Raw genomic sequence first — 12184 nt, 5'->3', positions numbered from 1 at the left:
CACTGATAGATTTCACCAGGGAATTTCTTTGGTTTAGAGATTGTGCCTCTTCTCTTCTCATTTTATTTATTTTTTAATATTAGCTTCTTGATTAGTTTCTTAAACATGGTAGCAAATTGTTTCAAATCTCTATAGCTCACTTTTAGCAAATATTCTATCCACTAGGTAGTAGCTATCTAACATTAACAGGCTAGGTTAGGCTATTGCCTAATCACTAATCGTCTTCATCACACACAAACATAAAAAACAAAATTTAATTAGCAGATTTATTTTTATTAATGTTTCACAATTGGATAATCCCATATAAACACACATCACCATAGCTACGAAGGATAGTGGGAGTGAACTTCGGGAGAAGTGGAATGAGGTGGGGGCGGGAACTGCAGCAACGCTATGAACTGGTCTGGGGTGCCGCCGGCGGTGTAGGAGCTGATCAGGGGTGCCGGTGGGTGGCAGCCAATTGTCAAAATGCAGCCCAAATTCAAGTGCCGCCACAGGCGGCTGCCTAATCTTGCCCGATGGGAGGCCCTGGTCGCTACCAATACTTAAAAAAGGCTGGATTAGAGGGACAATAGAGCGCCAAGTACCAGGCCATTAGCAAGTTTGGTAGGCTACTCATCAACACCGTTCCTTTGTACAGTTTTGGATGGGATTACCGTGACCAACTGTCAAAGGGAATTTGACTGAGGTCATGACTCGTGACTGCCAGTGTGGCGGTAATATGTCACCGCAACAGCCCTAGTCTCAAATATGCACACTCTGCCTAACTGGTTCCCGGGCGAGCTAAAAACGAACGCACAAACATCTTAGCTTGTCTAAATCATGGTCCAATCAGGGCACTATGGATACTTAACTAAATGTGAATGATCCAATGATGTCAGTCATTATCCTTGACTGTCTGTGTTTTTAGTCTATCCGTCCTTAGAGTCTGATGAGGAGGACCAGGTCAAGAGGAAGAGGAACTGGGGCGACACTCCTTGGAGCCCCAAAGGTACTCATTACTGAAGTCCCTGAATGTTGGACTGTGGATGTATTTCATCACCAAATCAGCGAAGGAAATGTGTTGATACTTAGTTGAACATTTTAGAAACCATTTGGTAGGGGGATTTGATTCATTCCACTAAAATCTTCTGTTCCCTCAGCCCGGGTGACCCCCACCCTGCCCAAACAGGAGCGCCCAGTAAGGGATGGGGCCAGAGTGGCGTCTGTAGAGACTGGCCTCGCTGCAGCTGCTGCCAAACTTGCACAACAGGTGATAGGAGGGGACATATGTTGGAGGAGGATCTACTTTTAGCAATAAACAAAAATTACATTGTCCTCCAAGTGTTGCTGTATCTCCTCTCCACTTCTGCGGGCAGTTTGGGACAAGTTAATGTTCTCAGAGAGGAAGGGCAGTTTGGGACAAGTTAATGTTCTCAGAGAGGAAGGGCAGTTTGGGACAGGTTAAAGTTCTGAGAGAGGAAGGGCAGTTGGCGGTAGTGCCTTTTTATAAAATCTTATAGGCATTCAAATAGATATGACAACCATCAAAGACATGTTTTCTCTCAACTGTCAATTGAGAGTCAGATGTCAAAATGCCATGCTCTAAGGAACTAGGGAAGCTGAGTGCGTGTCAACTGTTTTGTTTGTTTATTCATCCAGGAGATCCAGAAACCCACCAAGAGGAAATACACCAAAAAGCCCCGCCCTGTTGCCCCACCACAGCCCCCTCGGGCTGAGCCGTCTCCTCCCTCCCCCCCTCCGGCCCCGGAGCCTCCCACCCCTGACTTCAGCCCTGAGCGGAGGATGGAGTGCTACTCTGCCAGCCTACTGGACCATGAATACACGGCAGGCCCTGGCCCGTTCGGTCCTGGAGGCCCCAGAGGGAGTGCTGCTATGGCTCCTGGGGTGTTCCTCACCTCCAGACGACCCTCCCTCTCCCCCCAGAACAGCAGCACTTACTCCTACCAAGCAGCCTCCCCCGCTGGGCTAGCCAGCCCCGGCAGCGCTGGAGCTGGTGGAGGTAAGTACACATCACAGCACATAGACATGACTTGTGTTCATTAGGGCACGCAACGGAAAACGTTTCAAAGCATTTTGCAATGGAAAATGATAGTCCTCCCTGTATGTCTGTTTTCTTCCATTTGGTGTCTAATGAGCAAGACCCTGCACATTGACATTCACAAATGTGACAAACTATTTTCTTACCCGTTGCCTCCTCCTTCCTTCATCTCAGGGAAACGTCCAAAGAAAGGACTTGCAACAGCAAAACAGAGACTAGGAAAGATTCTGAAAATACACCGCAATGGGAAGCTTCTCCTGTGAGATGCTTTTGGAGATGTGGATGGAGAAAGATTTTTAGGAATGATTCTCGGAGGATAGATGGATGCAATTTTAAAGAGGACTAAAAGGACGTGACTGCTTTAAGAGACTGTGTGTGTTTATTTTGTTGTTCTATAATTCAACTTTTGTTCATCTGGTGTCCTCACCTAAACCGGTCATCCACTCATGTTCCACCCTATACCCCTTCCCAGTCCCATTTAATAATTAATCATTGCTTGAATCTATATAGCGCTTTTCTAGCGCTGAAATATTCACATTCTGCTTTGGTACTCTGCTTTCACATTTGGGATTATTCATACCTTCATATGAATATATTGAGAAGCATCTCAACATTTAGTTGGTCATGCCCTGCTCAGATCAATGGAAAACATATAGGGTCAATTCATTGATCTGTCTAATCATCAATCAAACCATTTAACTTACATGCAGGAATCATGTATTCGTCAAATTGGCAATGAAAAATGTCTGAAATCTATTTTAGTTGATAAGTTATATGACCCATTCTTCCTTTGACGTGGGTCTCCTTTTAATGTGCACAAGCGCGCATGATTGAAGGCAACGGGGTGAATGTTTTAAATGGGAAATAATGCATTTCCTGACAATTCAGTCAAATGGGATTTTGAGTTTGTTTTTAGTTTGGGATTATTTATTTTCAAATAGCTTTTATATTTATTTTGTGGTAGTAGGAATGCTTGCCTTTCCAGTTCTGTGTTGTCATCCATGTTCTCACCTCACTTTCAACACCTCAAGTTCACGCCATCTTTTGTATTTATTTGACTAATCTAGGTTATTCCTTTTATTCACCACCTGGGTTTTTCTTTTCCCATGTACATAGCAACCAAACCTTTTTAAAGGCTCAGTGCAGTCAAAAATGTATTTTTATTCTGTGTTTTTATATACATTTTCACACTGAGGTTGGAATAATATTGTGAGAATTATGATTATTCCCTTTTAGTGTACAAGCTGTTTGAAAAGTCCACCTGGAATTTCAGCCTGTTTTAGTCGGATGGAGTATTGGTCTGCCTGGTGGCTAAATTAGTTAATAGACCAATAAGAAAGAGTTCCAAACCACTGACAATAACAGCTCGTTTTCGGTTTTCCCCTCCCCACTCAGACCACTCCCAGACAGTCCCAGCAAAATTGTTACTTGAGAAATTGCTCTTTTGCTATAAAAAAAAAACTTATTTTTGTACCTTTTTAAAAAAAATAATAATAATAATACCAAAAAAAAGCACCATGGGGTAATTAATTGTTTCCCAGAAAATATTTTATATTGAGATAACAGCAACATTGGACATTTTTAATTATGTGAAACCTGTCAGAGTTTTCACTTGTGTGTTTGATTCTATTCATTTAACAGATTGGTACCTGGGTTATATGTAACTCACATCTGGATGAAGTTGTGTTTTTAGATGTGTTTATTTTTGAATTGATATCGCCATCCGGTCCATTAGTACTGTAATGACATGAACAGTCTGGTTCCTAATCATTTTCCAATCCACCATGGTTTCTATTCAAGTCTTTAGTATTATACACTTGAGCCAGCAGTTGTAGAATGCATCCCAAATGGTTCCCTATTCTCTAGTGCACAATTTTTGACCAGGGCCCATTTGAGTAGCATACGATTTCAGGAATAGGGTGCTGTTTGGGACGGAGACGTAGAATGTGTTTTATTTAAAGAACGTGCTACACATTTAGACATGCAGAGTTGTAGTTTTATCTAAGGATATTGAAGTCGGGAAGCTATGGATTTGATAATGATTCCGAAATGTACATAATTGTTGGAGTTTTGTTTTTATATAGTTCAAAGGAAGTATTTCTTAACATACCTTGTATAAAATAAATGTCATTTGGAGAACTGTATGCAATAGTCTAAAGTATTGTTTTTTTATTTGAATGCAGTAATAATTGTCATTCTGTTTAGTTGGTTGTGTTATAATTAAGCAGTAAGGCCCGAGGGGGTGTTGTATATGGCCAATATACCACTGCAAAGGGCTGTTCTTAAGCATGACGCGACGTGGAGTAGCCGCGGTATATAGGTCATATACTACAAACCCACAAGGTGCCTTATTGCTATTATAAACTGGTTACCAATGTAATTAGAGCACTAAAAATACATGTTTTGCCATACCTGTGGTATACAGTCTGATATACCATGGCTGTCAGCCAATCAACATTCAGGACTCGAACCACCCAATTTATAATGGCAGTAAGGCACCTCGGGGGGGGGTGTATATGGCCAATATACCACGACTAAGGGCCGTTCTTACGCACGACGCAACGCGGAGTGCCTGGACACAGCCCTTAGCCGTGGTATATTGGCCATATACCATAAATGCCTGAGGTGCCTTATTGCTATTATAAACAGGTTACCAATGTAATTAGAACAGTAAAAAGTTATTTTTTTGTCATACCTGTGGTATAGTCTGATATATCTTGGCTTTCAGCCAATCTGCATTTAGGGCTGGAACCACCCAGTTTATAATGAAGTTTGTTCTCAGTAGCTCTGCTCTTATTGTTTTATCTGTTTCCCTTATGTTATCATTTAGTATTAATAATATTTACTCTTGTCAATGTATCTGTTAGATGTGAAAAGCATTGACCTGGAGGAGATATACTTCCCTTTTCTTATTATTTGTGTGGCCTGCAGTTGTTCACCAGTACCAAAAAGGCCCTGTACTCACTCATGTTGTACTACTGATGTACGCATTTTAACAGAATGGTTGTGTGATATACTACAGAGTTTGTCTGTACAAAGTTTCTCCACATCACTTCTGTAATAATTTTTGTGCTAAAAAAAAACTTTGTTGTACCACAACAGTTGTGTGAAATGTGTTGTACATCATTTGTACAACCGGAGTATACAAGACCAAATAGTACAACCTTTTTATTGGGCCAGTACTGTTACATTGTTTTACTACTCTTTTCTCTGCAGTTGACCCCTGTCTTAAACCATACCTGGGTTAAAACACTATTTGAAATCATTCAAAATACTTTAGCTGTGCTCGATTGAGCTTGCCTGTTGCAGTGAAACCAATAGAAGTCCCAAACCCTTCCCACCAGACCTGGCACTCCAGGCAGGCTGAAGCAAACGCTTACAAAGTATTTGAAACATTAGAAATAGTGTTTCAACTCAGATCTGTCTTCTACCAGTTTAAAAGCTTCATAGCTGGACAGATGGTGGCGACACTGAAACGCACATCAATCTCAACTGTATGTTCAAGATGAATGGTTCTGACTGCTATTATTGTAATGATATTAAAACAAGGAACATTTTGCATTGTATTAAACACACCAATACTTTACATGTATTTGGACGTACATTTCTTTCCTCTTCCTATAGCATTTCTACCAAGGACTTTCAGAGGGTGTTTCTGCACCATCCCTTATCCTTTATCATTGCAAGGAAGGCATTTTGATTTTTGATAATTTTTTAAAATAAGTATATAACTGAGCCTTTGCGATTTTCTATTGCGATGGTTTATTAAAGTGTGGAACACAATTTCTCTCAGGGTTTTATTGTGTATCTATATTGTGCTTATTAGGTAATGGTGATAATTACATTCACACAAGCTGTAGAATAATATCACAATCTCAATCACATTTGAGAATGATTTCAATAGCATTTGTATTCCATGTACTAACATTTTAAATCAGGTGATTATCCATCTGGTTTTCAGAGAGCTTGACTTTTCATATTATGCGGAATTAAATCATATACTTTCAAAGCTCAGTCGTATGTTTCCATGTGATTGTCAGACTCATTTCATAATTATTGAGGAATTGTTTCTAAGACCGGTCTCAAGTTGGCAACCCGAGGGCTGCTCGGCTCATATTCACCAAGTGTGCTGATTAAGTCCCTCCTGTCCCATATAATCTTATCTAAAAGGCTAAACTGATCCTATATCAGCACTAAGGTACCATTTCCTGTCGTTGTGCCCTTGAGCAAGGGACTTAATCCCTAAACTGCTCTCCATCCAGAGGTGCTGCTCTGTCTCCACATTTTTTTTGTTACAGCCTGAATTCAAAATGGATTAGCTGTCTTTTCTCTCACCTATCTACACACGAAAACATTTCAATTTAGTACATTTTACATACACGCTGTAAAACAACAAAACTCAGAAAAAGTCAAGGGGTGTGAATACTTTCTGAAGGCACTGCATTTATATTTCAATACTATGAGGTTGGAATAATCCTGTGAAATAATGAAAATGTATGATAATGCCCTTTTTAATATAAGAGCTGTTTAAAAAGATCGCCTGATAATTCAGCCTGTTTTGGTGGGGAATTTTGGTTTAAAAAAACAGCGTTCCAAACATTTTCATGCGAATATAAAATATGCGCATTTTCCATCAATTTCACTTGTTGCTGAGAAAAGTCTGCGTGTAGTAGGGAAGCACAACTTTTGCGATTAAATTCCCATGTACCAAATATAAAATACAGGTTAACTCTACTGTTTTGTCACTAAAATGTTGCATAAGGAAGCCTGCATTTTGTGACCGTAGCATACGTGTACGTATGTAGTGCAAGACCAAATCGGAGAGATAGGTAGGAAAGTCCATGTAAAGCTTTGTATTTATTTTTGGGGATTTTAGAACTACTTTAAATAAGGTCTGTGTTTCGTGTAGACTTATCTTGGTTAGACGTTTTGATAACTGCCCAAAATCTCTCTCGGACAAGGTCACTTTTATCAATGATTAGCATTGCACATTTTTTTAAAGAAAATATTGGCGAATATATCGATACAACTCACCTTGTCCGAGAGAATTACACAGCTATCAAAACATCACGCTAAGGTAAGCCTACACCAAATACACAATTAAATTGATTCACAATGTGAAAAATGAATGCAGCCATTTATTGGTATTTTGACACGTACACTGTGGCGGACAATAGGACAGGCACTCCCAAGTGTCTGACCAACTCTGCTGTGTAGCAACCTAGCTGTGCCAAAAGCCCTGGTCTGTTCTTCGTCGATGAGGTTTATCGGCGGTTGGCATTCCATAAATGTTGCATTACCGCCACCTACTAGACTGGAGTACAACTCCCTTATACGTTGCTTTAAAAAAATTATCCCACCATCTACCACTACACTCACAAAAATAAATAAAGAAATCAAATGATAAAGAATAACACCACCCTACTCCACTATTTAAATCTATTTCGTCCTACCTAGGGTTGCACATTTTAGGGGAATATTCAGAGGTGGGAATGAACAGGAATATATGCAAATTAATATTAATATCATTTAAATGTAGATGTTTTTTGCATTGAATATATTTATATCATATGGAGGCAGAAACATAAACCTTTATCATAAGTAGACATAATTGCAAATGATTAAATCCTTACAATAGAAATGTAAAAAACAATTTAGTTATGAATTGAACTTTAATTAAATGAGTTGACTCTTCACTTGAGATGATTTAACTGAACAAAAAAAGAAAGGGAATATTGAATGATCCCCAATGATCCATCGCATCTCCCAAAAACATTTTTCAACATACATGGTAAAATGGAACCAATATACACAGGCGGTTAGGAAAGCAAATGGCTAGCTTTCTCAAACAGGAAATTTGGATCCTGTAGCACAAACTCCAAAAAGTTCTAGGACACTGTAAAGTCCATGGAGAATAAGAGCACCTCCTCCCAGCAGCCCACTGCACTGAGGCTTGGAAACACTGTCACCACCGAGAAATCTATGATAATTGAGAATTTTAATAAGCATTTTTCTACGGCTGGCCATGCTTTCCACCTGGCTACCCCTACCCCGGTCAACAGCCCTGTACCCCCCACAGCAACTTGCCCAAGCCTCCCCATTTCTCCTTCACCCAAATCCAGATAGCTGATGTTCTGAAAGAGCGGCAAAATCTGGACCCCGACAAATCAGCTGGGCTAGACAATCTGGACCCTCTCTTTCTAAAATGATCCGCCAAAATTATTTCAACACCTATTACTAGCCTGTTCAATCTCTCTTTTGTATAGTCTGAGATCCCCAAAGATTGGAATGCTGCTGCGGTCATCCCCCTCTTCAAAGGCGGAGACACTCTAGACCCAAACTGCTACAGACCTATATCTATCCTACCCTGCCTTTCTAAGGTCTTCGAAAGCCCAGTTAACAAACAGATCACCGACCATTTCAAATCGCACAGTACCTTCTCCGCTATGCAATCTAGTTTCCGAGCTGGTCATGGGTGCACCTCAGCCACGCTCAAGGTCCTAAACAATATCATAACCGCCATCGATAAGAGACAATACTGTGCAGCTCTATTCATCGACCTGGCCAAGGCTTTCGACTCTGTCAATCACCACATTCTTATCGGCAAACTCAACAGCCTAGGTTTCTCAAATGACTACCTCGCCTGGTTCACCAACTACTTCTCAGACAGAGTTTAGTGCGTCAAATCGGAGGGCCTGTTGTCCGGAGCTCTGACAGTCTCTATGGGGGTGCCACAGGGTTCAATCCTCGGGCCGACTCTTCTCTTTATACATCAATGGATGTCGCTCTTGCTGCTGGTGATTCTCTGATCCACCTCTACGCAGACGACACCATTCTGTATACATTTGGCCCTTCTTTGGACACTGTGTTAACTAACCTCCAGATGAGCTTCAATGCCATACAACTCTCCTTCCGTGGCCTCCAACTGCAAGTAAAACTAAATGCATGCTATTCAACTAATCGATGCCCACACCTGCCCGCCCGTCCTGCATCACTACTCTGGACGTTTATTTATTCATTTTTTTATTATTTTTTAAAAACATTTTACCCCCTTTTCTCCCCAATTTCGTGGTATCCAATTGTTGTAGTAGCTACTATCTTGTCTCATTGCTACAACTCCCGTACGGGCTCGGGAGAGACGAAGGCTGAATGTCATGCGTCCTCCGATACACAACCCAACCAGCCGTACTGCTTCTTAACACAGCGCGCATCCAACCCGGAAGCCAGCCGCACCAATGTGTCGGAGGCTACACCGTGCACCTGGCAACCTTGGCTAGCGCGCACTGTGCCCGGCCCGCCACAGGAGTCGCTGGTGCGCGATGAGACAAGGAGATCCCTACCGACCAATCCCTCCCTAACCCGGACGACGCTAGGCCAATTGTGCGTCACCCCACGGACCTCCCGGTCGCGGCCGGTTACGACAGAGCCTGGGGACTCTGATGGCACAGCTGGCACTGCAGTACAGCGCCCTTAACCACTGCGCCACCCGGGAGGCCCTTACTCTGGACGGTTCTGGCTTAGAATATGTGGACAACTACAAATACCTAGGTGTCTGGTTAGACTGTAAACTCCTTCCAAACTCACATTAAGCATATCCAATCCAAAATTAAATCTAGAATCGGCTTCCTATTTCACAAACAAAGCATCCTTCACTCATGCTGCCAAACATACCCTCGTAAAACTGACCATCCTACCAATCCTTGACTTCGGCAATGTCATTTACAAAATAGCCTCCAACACTCTACTCAGCAAATTGTATGCAGTCTATCACAGTGGCATCCCCTTTGTCACCAAAGCACCATATACTACCCACCACTGTGGCCTGTATGCTCTCGTTGGCTGGCCTTCCCTTCATATTCGTTGCCAAATCCACTGGCTCCAGGTCATCTATAAGTCTTTGCTAGGTAAAGCCCCGCCTTATCTCAGCTCACTGGTCACCATAGTAGCACCCACCCGTAGCACACGCTCAGCAGGTATATTTCACTGGTCACCCCCAAAGCCAATTCATCCTTCGGGCCGCCTCTCCTTCCAGTTCTCTGCTGCCAATGACTGGAAGGAACTGCAAAAATCACTGAAGCTGGAGACTCATATCTCCCTCACTAGCTTTAAGCATCAGCTGTTAGAGCAGCTCACAGATCACTGCACCTGTACATAGCCCATCCAACTACCTCATCCCCATACTGTTATTTATTTTATTTATTTTGCTCCTTTGCACCCCAGTATCTCTACTTGCACATTCATCACTCCAGCGTTTAATTGCTATATTGTAATTATTTCGCCACTATGGCCTATTTATTGCCTTACCTCCCTTATCCTACCTCATTTGCACACACTGTATATAGACTTTTTTCTATTGTATTATTGACTGTATGTTTGTTATTTCCAACTCTGTGTTGTTGTTTGTGTCGCACTGCTTTGCTTTACCTTGGTCGCAGTTGTAAATGAGAACTTGTTCGCAACTGGCATACCTAGTTAAATAAAGGTGAAATAAAATGATAGTCTAGAAACTAAAGCTTTGGTTGTCTTCCTCTCAGGCTTCCATGTCTTCTCCCTGGACCTCCTCAATGTCCACCACTTGAACATCAGACTCTGAGGCCTCATCTTCACTGTCACTTTCCAACCTTGTTGAGTATGGCTCATTGTCAGCCTCAAAAGGCCTCAAATTTGCCCAGATGGCCACCAATTTTTCAACCCTTGTATTGGTCAGCCTGTTGCGTGCTTTGGTGTGTGTGTTCCCAAACAAGGACCAGTTGCGCTCTGAGGCGGCTGATGTTGGTGGGATTTGGAGGATGATGCAGGCAACAAGGGAAAGAAACTCATATCAACAGTCCCTTCGACCAGGTGGCTGATGACATATGTTGGCACGACTGCCACATTGCATCTCCATCCCAAAGCCCTTGCTTGGAAGTTTACTTCGCCAGACTGCAAAGAACCTTGCCCTCATCCAGGCCAAGGTGGCAAGACACGGTAGTGATGACACCATAGGCCTTATAGGCAAATCTGCACCAGACAGGATGCTCTTGCCAGCATACTTGGGCTCCAACATGTACGCTGCGTCTTCTATGGGCTTCAGGCAGAATTCTTCACGCTTTTTTATGTATTTCAGAACTGCAGTTTCCTCTGCTTGGAGCAACAGTGAAGTTGGCAGGCCAGTACGGACTTCTTCTCTTACATCTGCAAGCAGAGTCTGTACATCAGACAGGAGGGCATTGTCTCCCTCAATCTGTGCAATGGCTACTGCTATTGGTTTCAGGAGTTTCAGGCTGCTTACCACTCTCTCCCAAAATACATCATCCAGGAGGATCCTCTGATGGGGATGTCCATATCGGCAGACTGTGATATGGCCATTTCTTGGAGAGACTCCTTCCCCTCCAGGTGACTGTCAAACATGATGACAACATTACCCCAAAGGGTGTTGCTGGGCAGCTTCAATGTGGTGCTCTTATTCTTCTCATTTTGCTTGGTGAGGTAGATTGCTGCTATAACTTGATGACCCTTCACATACCTACCCATTTCCTTGGCTCTCTTGTAGAGTGTATCTATTGTTTTCAGTGCCATGATGTCCTTGAGGAGCAGATTCAATGCATGAGCAGCACAGACAATGGGTGTGATGTGAGGGTAAGACTCCTCCACTTTAGACCAAGCAGCCTTCATGTTCGCAGCATTGTCTGTCACAAGTGCAAATACCTTCTGTGGTCCAAGATCATTGATGCAATGTAGAGACCGGTGTGTCTGTTGTCACTTGTGTCTGTGCTCTTGCATTATACTGGTTGAGGGGTGGAGATGTAGTTAATTATTTCTTGCCTATGAACATTAGACCACCCATTAGAGATGATTGCAATTACAGTCTGCTTTCTCTATGATTTGCTTAACCTTCACTTGAACTCTGTTGAACTCTGGATCCAGCAAATTAGTAGATGAAGCATGTTTGGAGGGGTGTATACTGGGTGTATACTGGGCAAAGAATATTCAGAAATCTCTTCCAATACACATTGCCTGTGAGCATCAGAGATGAACCAGTTGCATACACAGCTCGAGCAAGACATTCATCAGCATCTCTCCGACTACGTTCCTCCATTGGGTCAAAGGTACCAGTCAAAAGTTTGGACACACCCACTCATCCAAGGGTTTTTCTTTATTTTT

The 12184-nt window shown here is 42.4% G+C and overlaps 1 protein-coding gene across 2 annotated transcripts in view; it reads left to right on the top strand.

Moving 5' to 3' along the window:
- The window catches only part of LOC110532714 (histone lysine demethylase PHF8), a 32072-nt gene extending 26445 nt beyond the window's left edge, over positions 1–5627 (top strand). For both annotated transcript variants that reach the window (XM_021616814.3, XM_090185300.1), the window contains 4 exons: positions 911–991; positions 1143–1252; positions 1642–2002; positions 2216–5627. In XM_021616814.3, coding sequence (XP_021472489.3) covers positions 911–991; positions 1143–1252; positions 1642–2002; positions 2216–2304 — 641 coding nt within the window. In that variant the 3' untranslated portion in view covers positions 2305–5627. The remainder of the gene's footprint in view (positions 1–910; positions 992–1142; positions 1253–1641; positions 2003–2215) is intronic.
- The last annotated feature ends 6557 nt before the right edge of the window (positions 5628–12184 follow it).

Source organism: Oncorhynchus mykiss, chromosome 9, assembly GCF_057628025.1.
Source record: "Oncorhynchus mykiss isolate SJ-2025 chromosome 9, ASM5762802v1, whole genome shotgun sequence".
Taxonomy (NCBI): domain Eukaryota; kingdom Metazoa; phylum Chordata; class Actinopteri; order Salmoniformes; family Salmonidae; genus Oncorhynchus; species Oncorhynchus mykiss.
Note: the sequence above shows the minus strand (reverse complement) of the source record. Positions and strands in the feature narration are given on the sequence as shown.